Source organism: Melozone crissalis, unplaced genomic scaffold, assembly GCF_028551555.1.
Source record: "Melozone crissalis strain CALT ecotype California unplaced genomic scaffold, PUWL_Pcris_2 ptg000016l_1, whole genome shotgun sequence".
NCBI classification, from domain to species: domain Eukaryota; kingdom Metazoa; phylum Chordata; class Aves; order Passeriformes; family Passerellidae; genus Melozone; species Melozone crissalis.
In genome coordinates, this window is record NW_026535794.1 from 17,530,606 (window position 1) to 17,549,548 (window position 18,943).

An 18,943-nucleotide genomic window follows, 5' to 3' on the forward strand; every position below is an offset into this window, starting at 1 on the left:
CAGTATAGGTAAAGAGACCTTGATCTGTTTTTTCACTCTAAAGCTACATGTTCAGCTCTGATTCACTAAATATCTGCATTTGGCTCTTACAGAAAAATATGCAACATCTGAAAATAAAGACTGCAAGGAATACCCCGCCTGCTCCTTTGAGATAAATACAACCACTGTGGCTGCCTCCCTATAAACCAGCCTTGAGAAAGTTCCATCTTTATCTCTCTTTATGTCTGCAGAAAGTCCAATGCACAGTGTTATGCATCATGGAACACAGGACAATGTGAGTCTTAGCACAAAGTCCATCAATCCTACTTCTACTCAGCTAAGCAGGGGCTTTGTTTTTGCCATCTCAAGGAGTTGTCTGAGATCCAGCTTCCGGCTCACAGAGTCTGTGGCTGTTCTGAGCTCCCAGAAAAACATGTCACACATCACCTCAGCTCTGAAATCACTACAGGGATGCCAACAGACATTATTATGTGAGATCTCCCTGATTTCAGGGGGAGCTGAGGCTACTCTCCCTTCCTCCATGTTGCGGGAGTCCCCTGTGCAAAGCTCAGTTTTTGCAGTCTTGGACAAGGATATGAGATTCAGATCTGCAGGCAAAGAAAGACACTGACTATATTTTTATGATTCCATTGTCAGATTTTATAAATAATAATAACTTTCTGTAAAGATAAGGAACAAAATATAAAAGGTACATTACTGATTTCAATCTTTTCTGTCTATGCACTGTTGGGTTTTTTCCCTCTTCCAACTGTAATTATTAAATGAACTGAAGATTTTTTCCTCCTCACCCTTGTTTCATTTCAATAAAAAACTGATTTAATTTGAATTGTTCACCACTTTCTTTAGGCTCTTGAGGTTTTTGTGTGCTTTTTGTTTGGTTGGTTTTTTTAATCCTTTTGCTCCCAGCATTAAAGTGGCATTTTAGATTATGCAGCGTAGGTCTTATGACAAATGATATTTCCTTGGGCTTTTTCTGTGTATAGAGGAAAGATGATGTAATTCCACACTTAGTAACATTTCTTCCAGCATTTCAGTAACCAGTCAAGCATATAGCTGGCCACTTTCTTTAACCTACATATTTTCAAACAAAACCATCTTGTTCCTCCTCTCCCCATTTACTACTGCTTTTTTGCAAAATGAGCCAAATATTATCCTAAGAAAATCTAAAATATGTTGTAAAATGATGTTTTATTACATATGAATTATTTTTTCTTATAGAAGTTAAGAGCTTTATAAATATGTGCATTAATAGTACCAAAGCTCACCAAAAATAAAATATTGTGCACATAGCTGCATTTCTTCTTATTTTTTTCAGGCACTATTTTACTAATAAAAACTGAAAATTAGGACATTTACACTATGAGTATTTTTCAAGGTTTTCATTGTGAAAACAGGCATATTGAAATACCCTTGCAAGTAAAGCCATCTGCTTCTGACCTTAGCACTCAATAAAAGAAAAAACAGGGCAGAAATTAGTTCCCTCTTATTAGGGAAGATTTGTCTCACAGTGCCCAATCTGAGCAGACAACATTATGATCTACACTGAGAGGCTGTAGAACATCCCTTTTTGATGATGTCCTGTGACAGCAGTATGCCCATTTTAGTGCCTGATGCTGGTGAAGGAAGGGCCAGCCCTAGTAAATTGTACTAATGTTACATTTGACACACAGCAGGGAGACTGCATTCATTCATAATGACCTTGACCTTACCCCCAAGGGCTTACACTCCCTTAGCTATTTCTTCCTTCTTTATTTGTGCCTTCAGTGTACACTTCACTACCAAAGCATCCTCACTGTGATCTTCTGTAGATTAAGAACATGTAACTCCATCATTCCTCAAGGTAGTGTCTGGACCAAAAACTGCTCACACTCTTAACTCTGCAGATCTAAAAAGGCCAAAATGCTTTGAATTATTTCCCAATCTTTTTTTAATCTCCTAGGGAAACAGATGTATAACAGCAGCAGTGTTTCACACTGCATTCCCCTTAAGCTCTCTGGCGGGTATGTTTTGCCATTCTTGTTCCATGTTGTATGATGCAAAAAGTGGCCTCTCCTTCCACATCTCTTTGCCCAAAGGTGTGACATCAGTCTTTTATAAATCACTCAATACCAACTTTTTTAGTAGATCTGGAGGCAGCAGGTCCTAATGGTCCCGGGTTTTCCTTTAGCACCTTAAGCTTCACTTTGAGAAGAAGCCACTATTCCTGTCAGGATGCAGACAGGGAAGTAGCTACTTCCCTCTCAACCGTGGTGGAGTTATAACTTAATTCCTCTGTAATTGTTGATACCCTTGACATTGATTTCTTTGTTTGCTTATTTCAGGTTGTATTGGTATAATGATACATACCCAGACAAAATATTTCAGACACGTCAGCTGAAATGCATACAAAATGCAAAGAAAAACCTCAATCATGCAATTCCTTCATACTACAAAATGACAGAAGACAACAGGGAAAGAACAAGACTAAACCAAGGCAATTCAGGTAGTCCAAATGGCAAATATCACAACACATCAGGTATGTAACTACATGCAACCACATATAGTGGCATCCCCACTAAGACTGTAAAAGGAGATCAAAGAGCTTCTCCCAGGTTTAATTATTTATCATGAAGAGAAAGCATAAAGACATTTAATTGAAAATGTTACTAACAGACCATAAGGACACAAATGGTGGGTTTGATGACTTCACAAGAGATGTTTCAGAACCTTTTTGAAACAATGTCAATATTCAAAATTCCTTATGGATTATAAACTGACTCCAAAAGTAAACTTTTAAATAAAAAGAGCACAGAGACTATACAGCTCAATAGTGAGCTGATGTGAAAAACGCATGCTTGAGAACTTCTGGTCAGTGATAAGGGCTCAAGTTAAGTCTAGAAATAAAAAACAGATTCTGACCTATAAGATGGAAATCAAGAAATAGGAAACAGAGTTGAAATGATGAGTCAAAAGTATTAGAATTTTCAGCAGTATTTTATGTTGGAAGGTGCTATGTTATGAGGAAGCATGACTTGCTGTTCATAAATCCATGCAACCTCCTCACAATCACCTTCTTGTCTGTCACAGTTTGGAAATTATTTCCAGAATTATTGGCCATCCTTCTGTGATGGAGATCATAGTGGTTTGACCAGACTGTAGTTCTCTGAATCCTCCTTCTTGCCTTTTTTGAAGATTGAAATGAAAGTAGTTGTCTTCATTACTTCGGGAATCTCCTCCAATCTCCAAAATGCTTCAAAGATTATTGGCAGTGATCTTGCAATGAGATCAGCCAGTTCCCTCAGCACTCCTGGGTGCATCCCAGCAGGCCCCATGGACATGTGTCCATCCAATTCTTTTAAAGGTTATCTAACCTGATCCCCCTTTACTGAAGGTACATTTGCCTTGCTCCAGAGTTCCCCACTGATCTCAGGGATCTGGGATTACAAGTTAAGACTAAGTGGCAAAGAAGAGATTCAGTGCCTCCACCTTTTCCATGTCCTTTTTCCACATTCCCCATATTTCTGTATTATTTTGATGTACATAGTGTTTTACTGTTGAAAACTAGTGTTTCCCAAGCCCTCAGGAAAACACACAATGTAGATGCAAATTTTTAACTGAAATAGACATATCCCAAAAATAACCAAAAGGCCCAGAAAGATCAAAAGCTTAATATCCAGGAAAACCATATATATAAACTGCCTGGGAGAAGAAAAATCCATGGCATTTACTACAAAACCAAGAGACGTGGAGTAAAAGGGGATAAAAAAGTTAATCTGTACTATCAAATACAGGGGGCGAAATATAAATGGATGTTAACAAAATGAAAGTCCAGTGGCTTTCATGGTAAACTCACCATGACGCTTCAAGACAAAGAAAAAATATTTTTAAGCATACAAGGAAAAAAATTAAAATCCTAAATCTGATACAGAATCATTAATAGGTACATACTGATAATAAAATGACAAACAGTGCCCTAAATAAAAGGCAGAACATTCACTACATTTGTGAGATTTATAATCTTTTTTTCAAACAAAAGGGCTTGATACCACTTCTTTCTTTAATAAATCCAAGATCTTTCATTTTACAGACTGGGCCTTCAGTGGAGCAGGTGACCAGACTCCCCTCCACATGCTCCTGCCAGTTCAGTGCATCACACCACCAATGATTCTAATCAAATCTCATGCTCCAGGGCTTCAGCTGGTTTCCTGAAAGGGATGCACAGAAACATTTGTTGTCCTGTTGCACAATTGGCCAGATGTACTTGGATAGGAGAACTACTCTTCTCTAGAGCCTCAGGGACTTGTACAGCTACACACAATCTGGTGCAGTTTGATGGTGAGGAAATTCCTCCTTCTCAGATGCTGCCTTTCTTATACCTTTCATTCCAAACTGACTGCTGCTTTGACACCCAAAAAGGATGCTTTTTCTTCCTGTATGACTAGCAAAACGCTGGAGATTTTTCTCATTGCTCTATGACATGGTTTTCCTGTTATGATAATCCTGGAAAGACCTATGCTGTTGGAACAGAATATTTAAACTACCTCAGGACTGGAATACTCGAGTATAAATAAGTCACTGGGTTCCATCTTCAGGTAAAAAATGAATGGGGTTTAGTATACACAGATGAGACTAGAGAGTTTCTAATAACCTCAAGAGATGACTGTTTTGTGACCCATGACAAAACCAAGTGGAAGTCTTTGCTGGCCAGAAAGGGCGATTTTCTCACTTCATGTGTCTCTGGCATCTGACACCAGCTTTCAGCATCAAGCTTCTTTAATGCTTAAGCCACCAGTGACATCTTTATGTGAATTAATAGAAGAAAATATTTGAAAGACCAAGGAAACAGCTTATCCTGGATATAGCATTTGGCCACATGATTTCTGTTTTTTATGACTGGACAGCACAAAGGTTTTCATTCAAATATGGCCCCCCCAAAAAATTTTCAGGACTAAGCCTTCAACAAAGAATTAAACATTCAACAATGAAAAAGCTCCACAGCTCAAGTCAATGCAATCCATCTTATCCCTGCTAACCCTGGGTTGAAAATTTGGAATTATTACCTTGATTGGGTTCAAAGCAGTTTGACAAGCTGCTCATGAAGAAAGCTTTCTTTAAAGTCTTTTACTTTTATTGGCTTCTGCCATGTCTCCTGCTGCATTTTAGCACCAACATGTGAATGTCATGCTATATGGTATGCAGAAATAACAACACAATAACAGCCTGGTTTTGATCTGAACCAGTGAAGCAGACAGCTTTATTATGGATGTATGCTAGAATGACTAAGACAAATACAAATCTTGCTATGACTCATTGCTTAAAGTAAGCTAAGGGCAGAAAGAAAATGATTTTATTTTTGAACTTTCAAATTAAATTAAATTAATTAATTGTTTCATTTTTGCAGAATGATTCAGACAGCATTTATAGCTAATGCAGGGCAAGCACAAAAGGACACACTAGGATATTCTTACTACTCCAGAATAAGTCATCTACAAAAGTTTGGAACACTACTCAAGGTCATGCTGAGCTCCTCTTCAATGTCAGCAGGACATGCAAAGCTGGGAATGATGACATATATTAAAAGGGACAGAAACGGAAATGCCCCAGCATTTGAACTTGGATCAGTCACAACTGACTTCTCAACCTATTCTCTGAGCACAAGGTGGCTCTAGACTCCCTCTGCTGCAGCCCGACCTGTGCCACGTGCAAGCCGAGCACAGTCCTTGGGAGCCTTCTTGGCCTCTGCAATGCCACATGGCCCAGGCACTTGCCAGGCTGAGCTGTGATCAGCCAACAAACTGCCTCTAACAAGGCTATCTGTGGTCATTTAGGTCATGCCAGGAATGGCCATAGCACTGTGTCACAGCAAGACAACACAAGAGCTGGTGAAGTGTTGCGGTGAAAGGATGGCATCCAGTGCTGGAGCTCCCTGCCCAACCTCTGACCAGAGATTTACAGATGCCTTTTCCCCCACCAGACCAGCAGAAAGCTCCCTCATCCCAGGAGATATGAACAATTAAAGAGATGGAATTATCAAGATGTAGTTGTACCTCCATGGACTCATTATTCCATGGAGGCTGTCTCCATTGTTTTGGACATGCTGTACAGGGTAACTGATTTTACTTCTCTTGCTTTGCCACTATAGCAGCTGCAGGCTCAGATACACTTCAAAAATTCAACATTTTAGCACATTGACAGAATTTTAAATATTTTGGCCTGTATTTCTGTAGCAGAATACACATAAATATCACGGAACAATACTTAACAGAAACACCTGTGCATTCTATCTCATGTTGATCAATTGTTATTGATCACTAGTAGTGGTAAAGCACTACTAACAATCCATAATTTGTAAGGAAAAGTGGTATACTACTGAGACAATACAGCATGTTGGCAAAGTAACTCTTTCTAGAGGAAAAAAACCCCAATAAATTTATTTTAATGACTCAATGGAAATATGGAATTAATACTTTCATTTAGTATTGCCCAAATGAAATTATGAATACATTTTAAAGTAAACACAGAATGAGTTTAAAAATACACTAACGAAACAGTGTCTTGCCATTGACTAGCTCCACCAAATTGCAATTTTGAATAATAACAAGGCCATCTAGGAATGCCTGTATTAAGATTTCTTTTTTTCTTAACTTTGAAATACTTCAAATAGCTTTAAAGGAAAAATGATCATTCCCCCCATAGCAAAATAATAACTAAATTACATTCCAAACACAAACACTGACCTCTGTCAGCTCCCAAACTACATAGAAACAATAGTTCAAGTATTAAACAAAGCAATATCAGTACGTCTAAATAGAGCAATTCATATTCCCTTCCCCAATTCATTCTTCCCCCAATGAGTTTTTCTCAGGGTAAATCTCTAGCTGACCCTGGCTACTGTCCATGATAAAACTGTGCTAGCTATATGCAAAGTGGGATATCTGAAACTGCATTTGGAATGCCAAGACAATATTCACAAACAACATCCAACATGACACAAAAGCAGAAAAATGCAAACTAAGTGTGTTTAAAGTGTGAAAATCACCCTAGCTTCACTATATATTCCATTAATATTACAATACATGTTTTAATTATGCAACCTATTCATCCACAGTGCTAAAGGAACACTTGAAGACATTCTATTAACTGCAGCAACACAGCTTGTATTTTTCCACCATCTGCCAGCAGCAGTGAGATTGCATTACCTTTTTTCCATGTTTTCCACTGGAACCTCCTTTACATATTAAAAAACATAGATCTTTCCTATGTATTGCTTATCCAGAGCCTCTAGTGATGGAGAGTTTTAGGTAGTATTAACAAAACAACTAAGAAGAAACTGAAAATGTATAGTGCCAACCCTTTCCATATCCCCTTCCCACAGTTACACTACTGGGCAAACTATGAGGAATCATGGGATCTCTTTTGCCTAAAAGTAGGCTCGAATTCTAAAGATTTAATGAGTCTACCCACATTTTATTTTCCTTACAGGTACTTGAATATTTCTGATACCAATCTAGATGTCTGACTTTTTTTCCCAGTGACCCTTCCTGGTAATAACAGCAAAGGTCCAATTACACATGGTATGAAAGTATGTTTGATGCACAGACAGGCATGGCCTTCAGAAAGAAACAGTGCTGTTGGAAAAATATGCATTTCTTAAGTGGGGAAGTATAATTTATATTTTTTTCTGGACATTTCCAAGGCAACAGCTACTCATCCTGAGATATTTCTAGTCTGGCAAAGCAGGTTTCAGTAGTCCTGAAGAAGTATGAGCTACCTGTCTCTTGGTAAAGAATATCAGCCTAAAGGTCAACTCTCAAAAATATAGCTAAAGAGAAATTTTCCATCAGCCTTACAGTCCCCTCTTTTTAGCTAAAAGAATCACTTTGCCACGTGACCGTAGGTGTTTCACACAGCTTTTAGTGGAAAAATGGTTCTTTCCTCCATGGCTTCTGGGACATCAGAAACTTGTCTACTTTGCTTATAGGGAGTTGTGTCCTCTAGGATCCTCTTTGATAAAAAAAAAAAAAAAAAAGCATGAAAAGCCGTGGCTTTTGAGCTCCCAGAAGCACTGAAATGGCAGGGGATTTCAGAAATAATTTCAAATAATTTCAAATGAAATGTCACTCAGACTTTTTCAGACCAAAGTTAAAGTAACAACAACAACAACAATAATAATAATAATAAAGCTAAATATCTCTTCTCCCATTTTGAATCCACATCTTATAGAGTTGTGGCTTAGATTGACATTAATGCATGAAAGGCCCTGTGCAACATCCTGATTTCAAGAAAAGAAACTGAATTGAGAGGGACTATCCAAAGAAGCAAGTATTTGTCACCCGAAGTAGATTTTACAACCTTTAGTATCCCATGAAATTGGTTGCACATTATAAAATGCAGATGAATTTATGAATTTTTAGTACAGATGAGGTGTGCTGTGTGTTCAAATGACTCCAGGCCAGCTTTTTTAACTGATGAAAAAAGATCAGACACTTAGATATTTAGGCAGAAAAGTCTGCATATAAACTTGTCACTTGACTTTCAAAAGGTATCAGGCATTAAATTAATTTCTTTAAATTTCATTACATTATTTTCCTGCACCTTTAGAGGCTAAAGTTTTATTTGAAATCTGTCTTTTTAACATCAACCCACTGTGTGCCACCAAAGTTCTGAAACAAATGTAAAAGACTTTCTCCACAGAACAGTAATATGAAACTGAATATAATTAGGAATATTTATCAAAAAAAGAATTTAATTCACACCTTACCTGCCTTCAGTTCTTTCTATATAAGAGATTACATAGCAGTCACTCTTTAAAGTGCTACAATGAATTTAATGTAAATGTATATTTTTCTACCAAATCTCTATCTTGTAGTGAAAACATAGCAGCTACACTTGAATATAATGCAACTATATAAAGTGGTAGAGGGTATTCCTTCCTTGAATCCTAATTGCTGCAATTCTCAGGCAGAACATCCTACCTCAAAGCTTTTCTATCAGAACAGCTTAGGAGCTAATTCCCACAAATGTTCAGGAAGTGAAAACGCCTTCAGTCAGCCTTGTCTTACAAAGAGAATATGGACTATTAATATATTTAGATGTTTAATGACTTTTTAGACTGAATCTGTGATCAGTAGACATTCTCACAGTAGATCCCCTTGGCTGGTACTCATTTTCTGTAAAAAATAAAAATATTTTTGTTTCTCTCTGCTGATCTAAATTATCATACCAGATGGATGCAAGGCCAGAGGATGCATCCCTGGTAACAGTATTTCAAAATTTTTGTGGCTTGGACAGTTTAAAGTAAAACTTTATCTGACAGTTCCTTGCTAAGCAATTAAGCTCCAGAAGCATTGTTGTGGGATGTTACAGAATGTCCTGGGTTGCAAGGGACCTTAAAGGTCATCTAGTTCAAACTCATCTGCCATGGCAGGGACATTGTTCACTAGACCAGGTTTCTCAGAGGCCCATCCAGCCCATCCAACCTGGTCTTGAACACTTCCAGGGATGGGCCATCACAACTTCTCTGAGCAAAAACTGTTCTAGCACCTCACCACCCTCATTGCAAAGATTTTTTTTTTCTAATATCTAATCTAAACTTACTCTTTTTCAGTTGAGGCCATTCCCCGTTGTCCTGTCCCTACATGCTCTTGTAAATAGTCTCTCTCTAACTTTCTTCTGGGCCTCCTTTACGTATTTGACATAATCATTAATCTATATTGGGATTGCGTGTTTCTTAGATATGAGAATGTTACTGGGTGATTAAACAATATTGCAGCAGAATTTAAGAGAAAGCAAAAATTTCACTCTCCAAAGCAGTCTGAGTGAGGCATGGCAGTGGGGCTGTGGTATTCTTTCAAAATCTATCTCTTTAACTGTTAGTACCTGTAGAAAGGCAAACTGTTCAGAGAGTTAGCCTGGATTTGGAAGAGTTTTCCCTACATTTTCTGTGACACCTCAAGCAATTCAGTCTCTCAAAGTTTCAGATCCCCAGCTGTTAACTGGGAATTAAAGTAATTTACTTCTCCATAAGGGTGTTGTGATGGTTATCCATTATAGACTGTGCAGTGTTCAGAAACTATGGTTCCAGCATACATAAATACCTATGATGCAATGACCACAAAGCAATGTGGATAAATTGTGTCACAAAATGAAGCTTCTGAAAAGTTTTTACTTCTGAAAAGTTTGTACTGCAGTGCAAGGAAGGATTCACCATGGCAGAACACTATACACCAAGTTCAAGGAGCTCAAAAGCAATGAAGGAAAAAAAGCCATTTTCAAGCATGATTTAATTCACTAGAATGTAATTGTTTTTTCAGTTATGACTCTTAAAATGTTCCTAAATGTACTTTAAAAAGAGGACTAAAAAAGCTAACTGATTGCACAGCACATGCAGACTAAGAATAGGTTTTTTTCTAGTTTTGTGTTCCATAAGGCACTTCACAAGCCCATGTTTCAGACACAGGGCTTATGTTTAGAAGAAAGAAAACCACCATAAATAGTATCAGGGGAGGACAGCAAAGGCTTCTTCAGGAACATCCCATGCATGCAAGAGGATGGTGCAGATAAAGTTATCTTGGGAAAGGCTCACTGCCTTGGTCATGTGTGTTTGGTGGTTGAAGGAGTCCTTGGTTCCCTGCCTCTGTTCCCCTCTCCACACAGAAAAGCTGTGCGCATGCTAGAAAGGGTGATGTGATTATTTGGTTGGGATTTTTTTGTGTTTGTTTGCCCCATGTAATAATTGGTTCAGCCTAAATCAAAAATTTTGCTTCCTCTGAGTATTTACTGGGTGAAAAAGACACTATGCCTCCATGTCTATCTTACTCTGTAGCCTGTCAATTTTATAGGCTTGTATAATAAAAGGTTGCTGAGTTTAAGTCCCAGATCCAATAAATGTTTATGTACAACAGTCTGTAGCAATGCCAACATGAGAGATTTTTATCAACTCACATTCCTGGCTAAAAAATGATCTTGAAATCTGATTAATGTGGGATTAAATCCCCTTAAGTAGAAGACACAAATCCCACAAATCCCAGCTGAATACCTTAAGCAGCAGCTTGAATGGTGAATGGTACATCTTCCATGATGATTTTATGAAGACTATAAGTTTATTCCATCTGAAACTACTCATTATTGGCTTCAGATTGTTTTTCTTCCTGGGGAGGTGGGGGAAAGCCAGGAAAAATATCAATCTACTCCAAAGCTAAAATATCAATTTACTCCATTTGTATATTCCTTTGAGAGGACGGACTGCAGCTATTGCAGGCTCCTTTTGAGCCCACATAAATGTGTGTGTAGGTATATTTGTTTCTTGTGCATGTTCTAATCTGTATTTTGGCATCACAATTTTCCCACAAGAACTGAAGATTATTTTTCAATTACAGCCTTATCAGGAGATTGCAGTACCTGGGGAATAAAAAATTCAGGTCCTCATCCCTACAGCTTGTAAGTTTTGATAAGTGATTTCATTTTCAGAAGCATTGATCCTCTAATTGCCTCCAGCACCTTAAATTTTTTTTCCACAACAAATTAAAAGCCTGTGTGCAAAAATACTGATTTTTGCCTCACAATAAACTTCCAGACTACCAGAAAATACTAGTAAGTATACTGCAGATGATTTAGGAAATACGAAGATTTTTCAATGGAAGATTTTATCTGAGGAATATAAAATAAATACATGACATTTCAAAGTAATTATTAAACCTAACAGTTTTGGGAATTTGTGTGTGAAGTCATGAGAGTTTCATAAATACAACCTACTGGCTGGAAGATACTATACTAAAGAGAGTTAAAATCCCATGATTAGTTTAAACAATTGTTATACATCAATTAAATCAGAATCATGAACAAAATAGGAGGACAAAGGAAAAACAAACACTTTCCTTTCCATCTGCTGAATTAAACATATTTACAGTTGTCTGTTGTGCTGTGAAATAGCGACCAATAAATTTACTTTTAACATAAAAAGGCAGTGTTATGAAGTTATGAACATAATAGCTCATAACAACAAGCACTGCAAATTTTTATACCCCTCATATGAAACAAAAGTCGAACCTAACCTTTTAGGTAAATGTCTGTGGTATTGCTGATAAATAACAGGTTGCATCCACTTATCCATTACTCTGCTCTTCCTTTTTGGTGGTGACACCAAAGATGGGAGCATTCGGGAATCCTTTTAGTCCTAACAGGCTTCAACTGACTCTTTTAATGCCAAATCTCAGATTTAGATTTGCCAAAATCTGTCTTCCCAGACTTTATAAAGTTGGGATTACCTATATAATATTTCTCCCTCTACTGCCTTCAAATATCTCTTGTTTTGTTTTAAATCAAATAAAGGAAGTATATGTGTCTGAGATGGAGCTCTCCCATTCTTCACAACACCTATTAAGTTTTAAATGCTCTCCTATAAAACATGAAGCTTTTTACTATCAGCTCCTAATTCCAGTGAACCAGTGTGTGGTTCCTGGAGAAACTGAACATAAACCTTATTTTGAATCCTATATTCTTGCTTTGCCATTTCACTTACTCTGTGCCTCGAGGCATTTGGCACTTACCACCACCGTATTATAATTCCTGCTTTTTAGCCATGCTATTGAAACAGCATTATCAAAATTACTAAAATATCTATCAAGTTTTAAAAAGTAACATTGGTTATTCAAGTGGTTTTTAACAAAAAATTAACACAGTTAATATTTTCTGGTTTATTTACTCTATTTTCCATGCTTCAGGTGTAAAAAATTGTATATATAAGTAAACATCACATACCAAAATCCACAAGCTTGACTCCTCCTTCAGTGGTCAAAAGAATATTATTTCCCTTAATATCACGGTGGATAGTTTTGTTTTCATGCAAGTGCTGAAGTCCCTGGAAGGTGAGAAGTAAACATGAACTGTTAACAACAGCTCTATCCTCCATATTACATTTGCAGAAACAACAAGGTAGTGGAAAAGCATGAAAAATACTTGAAACTTATTTTTTTTAATCCAAAACCATAGGGATGTCATTCTTACTGCAAAACCATTTGCCACATGACAAAGAAAAACTATTATTTCATTGCTCTACTTAATGACAAATAGAAATTTTAAGATGAAAGCATAAAAATATCACTATAAACCTACATATAATAACTTTAAACCATAAACTCAAAGAAAACTACTGAATCCTAAATTCTGCCAGAGAAAGAAAAATTTTACTTATAAGAAAATGATAAATAAATACAGTTGATCCTAATGAGCAGAACCAAATTCTTGTAGCAGGATTTGAATTTGTTAGATTATTTGTGGATTATTTTACTTCAAAAACAGTTTTGATCCAAACACAAGAGGCTGAACAGTATTTTGATGGTATTTCTGCTATTTCTTAAAAGAAAAGCAATTTTGATGTTGAACTGTATTTGCCAAGAAAATTGATCAATGGTCAGAAATCAATTTTCATTCTATCAATAGTGAAATGAATAGATTGACTGCTCTTTACCTTGCCTGCTTAAAAAGAACCATCCTAATTACACATTGCCTTGATTTCATTAAACACTGCTATAATACAAGATAGTGAGCTGTGTTAGTGGGGACATGATCTTCATTCATTTAAAGAAAAAACTATGAGCTGATTATTGACTGTCCTTTCATTGAAAGCCTATCTTACCATCAGAGCTTCACGTAAAATGTAAGCAATTATAAGTTCATTCATCCTTTCGCCTCTCTTCAGAAATCCCTTCACAAGATCAGTCACAGATCCACCATTGCACAGCTACAAAACATAAGGGGAATATAAAAAGGAATTAAGGAGTGTTGGGGTAGCCACCTGGTTTTCATTTTCAGTATTTTTTTGTATCTGTAGCCAAATGAGATTCTACTAAACTGACAAACCACAAATTTTTCCTTAAGTCTACTATTTATACAAATAACATACACGGAAATTTTTGCAAATTATTTTTCACTACTTTCTGCATTTAATTCTTCTTGTCCAAACACAAGTATAGTAGTGTATCTCTTTGTTTTCCTATATCCATGATTGCTTTTCACTGAAACAGAAGTAGATTACAATGCAATAAATTAGCTGTGAAGGCATGTTTTGTGGGGCATACTAATTGCTTCTTATATTCATCATGTGGAACTCGCTACCAATGCAGATTATTGCAACATCAATTCTCAGGTACAAAAGCTATGTAAAGAAAAAATGGATTTAAGTCATCAGCAGACAGGCAGCAGAAAAATTTCCCCAGCATGAAACCTACCAAGGGTAAAGCTGCCTTTTATGCCTAGCAGCACTTAATTCCTAGCACAGGGAGATGTGATACACAAGGCATGGGCATTGTGGAATATGATGAAAGCACTGTGGAAAGAAAGGTCTCCCACTGAAACAAGGTGGGCTGTGGGTGTAGGATTAATTATAGCCCTTGTTGCATCAGCCCTGCTAGCTCCTTGTTCCAGATGTAGAGCCACAGTCTGCTCTGGACAATCCTCTCCCACTCTCCAGAGGAGAGCGCCCAGCCAGACTCCTGCAAACCCCTGTCCTGTCCCATTTATGTGGGGAAAAGAGACCTGGCCTTGCTCTCTAGAAATGACAGTGAGCACACATTACCAGCAGATTAGTTTGGACTGCAGTACTTCTTATGTTCACTTTTATAATTTACAATTTGTCTGCTGGAATAAGCAACAATGTAACTTTAGTGGGTACCTACTACTGTAGGAGTTACACGTCTGCAAAGATGAAATAGGCACTTAAGCCCTTAAACTATCCATAATGCACCTGACAATACTCATTGATTGAAGAGCCATTTGCCTCTGTAAAAGAGTAGCTGCTTCCAATAAAACAATAAAATAAACTTTTATTCTTACACAGTATTATCATTTAGTAGCTTTTCACATGAAACTAAATTTCCATGTAAGCTGTTTTAACAATGCAGCACAAACCAGTAATTCCTTTGCACTACATTTGAAGTATATCCAAATCAAAAGCATAATTTACAGTAAAACCTTTCAACTGCAGAATTCTAGACATCAGATTCTTTTGTATGTGTGTATTTTTCATCTTTCTTCTTTACCCCCTACATTTTTTCTGTGCTGCAATTAAAAAAAGACTTGTACCTTACAGTAAGAAGCATTTTTTATCCCTTTGTACCCAAACATAACAATATCTCTCTGACTATCTTTGAAACCCCTAGGCTGCTCTGAACTTGCACCACAGGAATGCCTACAGAAATGCCATTCAATACATAACTCTTGTTGCAAGATGTGTCCCCCATCAGGGCAGCAAAGGCTCTGGTCTGACAGGGGCTGAGCTCTATGGCAACAGTCCTGGAACTCACTTAACCTCACCCTTACCTAAGTGGGACAATATGCATGCTTAGAGAGGGAAGAACTCATATGCTTAAATGATGGGATTAAATGCTTTGCTGGATAAGGATCAGATTCCCAAGCAGGATTTCATTTATTGTCATTAGCCATGCTGGTCTGCCTTCTACACTGACTTTTTCAAGTTAGTTATTTTTTCACAATGACTTTTTTTTCAGGGTTTCTATCATTTTAACTTTGGCACATCACCAACATATTTAATCAAATCAATGGATTATTAATTCTGGTTAATTTAAAGCTCTTGCAGAGCACTGAAACTATCTGACAAATAACAAACCAATTGTGAAATACATTACATATATGATAGTCTTCAAATTATTTTTCTTCATTATCTCATATTATATTTTGCCTCTAACAGATGGATCTTTTTTCTTTACAGAGCTGTATACCTATTCAGTGTAAATCAAACCAATGCAGAAATGAATATATTCTTTTTTTAGGCAGAAGAAGGGAGAAACTACACCTCAGAAATCAGCCTCTTTAAAGCTTAGGCAGTAAAGCCAATACTGAATTTATTTGCCTGGGTCAGCAATATTAATTTTCCCTTTCTTTAACATGATGCTCTAATTTTTTTACTACTCTCATAAGATATAAATCCTCTTTATGAGATAAATATCTGCATTGTAAGATAAAACTTACTTAAAATATCAGGTAAGGTAAGATATTAAAACTGTGATTATTTTAGACAAAACAAAAACTGAGCCTGGGTATAAAAAAGGTCAGCTAAACTGGTCTTGAAATAAAGAACTCAGAAGTCAGCCCTACCACCATGGAAACGCTCCACCAACTCCCAAGGCAGGGTGGCTGCTTAGACAGAGTTCAGCTGAGGATGTTATAGAGCTGTACTTTCACTTACATCAGACAATAAATATTTTTCTGAGACCATCAGCATAGGAGGAAGAGGGGAAAAAAGGCTGGGTATTAGAATGCAAGCAGCTATAAGTAGGAAAAGGGATTATTGGAATACAACCACAATTAGAAAAGGAGATTATGGCAGACACTGCATGTGTGGGCTCTACACTGTGTGGGCGGGAGGGAGAATGATGACGACAACGATGACACAGGTTAGTATTAACTTTGTTCTATTTTTATCATCATGGCTAAAATCTTGTATCTGCCCTAATTTCCTATATCTACTATGCATTTTTTGGAGGTGAAGCTGCTACATGTCCCAAAAAACTGCACATAACTAAAGCTGAAACGGTGATTCTTTCTCCTGACTGAGGCCATCAAGCTGCATGTGTACTCAATCCAGAGGTATCATAAACACCTCAAAAACATCCACCTCCTAATGAGTGTGGCTCTTCTCTTCTATCTCAAAACTAGAAGCTACAGAAAGTTACAATACTCCTGCCCAATATGGTGCTGGACCATGCTTGCTTGGGAGTTTGAGTAGACAGGAAATAAATTATCCTTGGGGTTGTTGATCAAAATTTAGTCCATAGAAACTTATAGGAGTAAAAAACCCTAAATCATTTTAAAAATCACATAACCTTGATTTATACAATCCTTTAATGAGAGATTATGGGATAAATGTTATTTAGCAGTACTGCCAGACAGAAAGTTTCCTGGGGTGTTGTTAAATATTGCAGCTTATAATTATGATATCTGCTGCTTCTTAGTAGCATGCTGTCCACAGTAAAAACACTGCTAAGCCTCTTAGCAAAGCTGCTCAGTTCAAGTTAAGTCAACTGAAATGCTTGGATGACAAGAAATCATGAAGGCAACAGAGATAATTTTTTAAAAAGATCTCTCCAGTTTTCAGTGAAGCATCTAGAGAAGGGAGATGATGGTGGCTATTACTTTATTGCAAACATTGTGAATTTACATGATCAAACAGCTGACCAGTCTGTGTCATTTGCTCTACAGCATTTGGTAAAATCTCCTCAGAACAACTTGATGACAAGCACTAAGCAAAGAACAACAAATGCACAGAGAATTTGGGACAGCCATAGAGCAGGAGCTATGGGTCTGTCTGAACCCTGGCCCAGGGTAGGGCTGACCCTGAAGGTCAAAGCAACTCTCCAAATCAAATGACATTTCTCCTGTCACGAGACATGGCCTCTTCTGGGAGGAGAGGATCATAAGTCTATTTTTCTGTCCCACACTAGAAACCCCCATACATTCACACACATTCTCTTGCATACACAGAAACATTTCTTGTGGTTTATTTCAGATGGAAGCCCCATTTAGCTTTGAATATACTCAGCTTAAAGGGACAGACTCCTGAAATGTCCAGCCTGTGCAACACAGGAAGGGAAGATATTCATGATTTTCCCACAGGGAAGTAACTTAGAAATGTCAGAACTTCCCACATGGGCAATTTTCATCAAATTAATATTGGTCACTTATTCTATTGTCCCCTTGTGATTTAGAGGTATTTTTTGCTTACCAGCAATTTTTTCAGTGCCTGTATCAATAGAATGCAAATATTATGTGCAAAAACAAGCAACTAAAAGGAGGGTAAATTGAAGGCTTGAGGCTACCTAAAATGAGGTGGAGAAGACAGAGACAGATTCTTTCTAGTGTCACACAGCAAAGGATGAGAGGCAAAAACCCCCCACTGCAAGACAGGAGTTTCCTACTGGACATAAATGAAAAATTTTCCCACTCAGTTAAGCACTGGGAAAGATTACACACTAAATCTGTGCTATGTCCGTCCTTGGATATATTCAAACTTGAATTGAAAAGACAAACTTGTAACATTTAAGTTAATAGAGTTTGAACAAGGGGTTGGACCAAATAACTTCCAAAGGTCCCCTCCATGCTGTAATTTTATATGGTTCAGAATATATGAATTTTACAATATTCAGTTCCCAGTCTGGATTTGGATTTTCAAACAGCAGAAAGAGTGGGGAAGAATGAAGGAAATCTTGCATACCTGAACCAATGGAAATAAAAATTTAATATAAATCTTGCTTCATATAAAAATCTGCCTGAAAGAGCCGTAGTTCTGATGGCCATGCATAGCTGTACCAAAAGAGGTGCTTAGGAATCTTCTACAGTGGTAGAAAAGGGCTCCTCCCTTATGATTTTCCGGCACTCAAAAAGGCAAAGACTCATACTGGGATGACATGCAGTTCTCCACCCACCCATCTGCCACAACCATGTGCCACTATAATCGAGCTATTAGTATGCTAAGCTATCTTCAGCAAAAAAAAAATATAGAAAAGTATGATCCTAAACCCATGAAATGTCACTTAAAATTGCCATCACATCTCAGTCATGCAGATGTTCTTTTTAGGTCTTAGTCACTCTTCACCTGACCCAGTTACACATTTTTCTTCTTCAGCTCCTCTCGATTCTGATGCCCATTGAAGATTCAGTATCAGCTCCCCTTTTAAGAAAACCATCAGCTGCACTTTTGCTGGGGCCATTAGAGCCTTTAATCATCCAACTGTTCCTGACTTATGCATCTGTACTAAGCTCTCAGGTACTGTTTGCTTGCATCCTGCAGTTGTCAAGGTGCTTTCATCTTACTTCAGTAGCTTGGATGCAAACAATGGGACAACTACAATTACTGCCTTCCCTATCTTTACAGGCTGCTCAGACCTAAATGACTGGGCAGCACATCACACAATGCACAATTCATGTCATGAATGAATTATAGTTATGA

The 18,943-nt window shown here is 37.3% G+C and overlaps 1 protein-coding gene across 1 annotated transcript in view; it reads right to left on the minus strand.

Moving 5' to 3' along the window:
• MYO3A (myosin IIIA) overlaps positions 1–18,943 on the minus strand; it is a 104,554-nt gene that overhangs the window by 68,257 nt on the left and 17,354 nt on the right. Inside the window, exons 3-4 of the mRNA XM_054273944.1 lie at positions 13,616–13,720; positions 12,739–12,838 (exon numbers count right to left, since the gene is read on the minus strand). Of these exons, the coding sequence (XP_054129919.1) occupies positions 12,739–12,838; positions 13,616–13,720 (205 nt within the window). The remainder of the gene's footprint in view (positions 1–12,738; positions 12,839–13,615; positions 13,721–18,943) is intronic.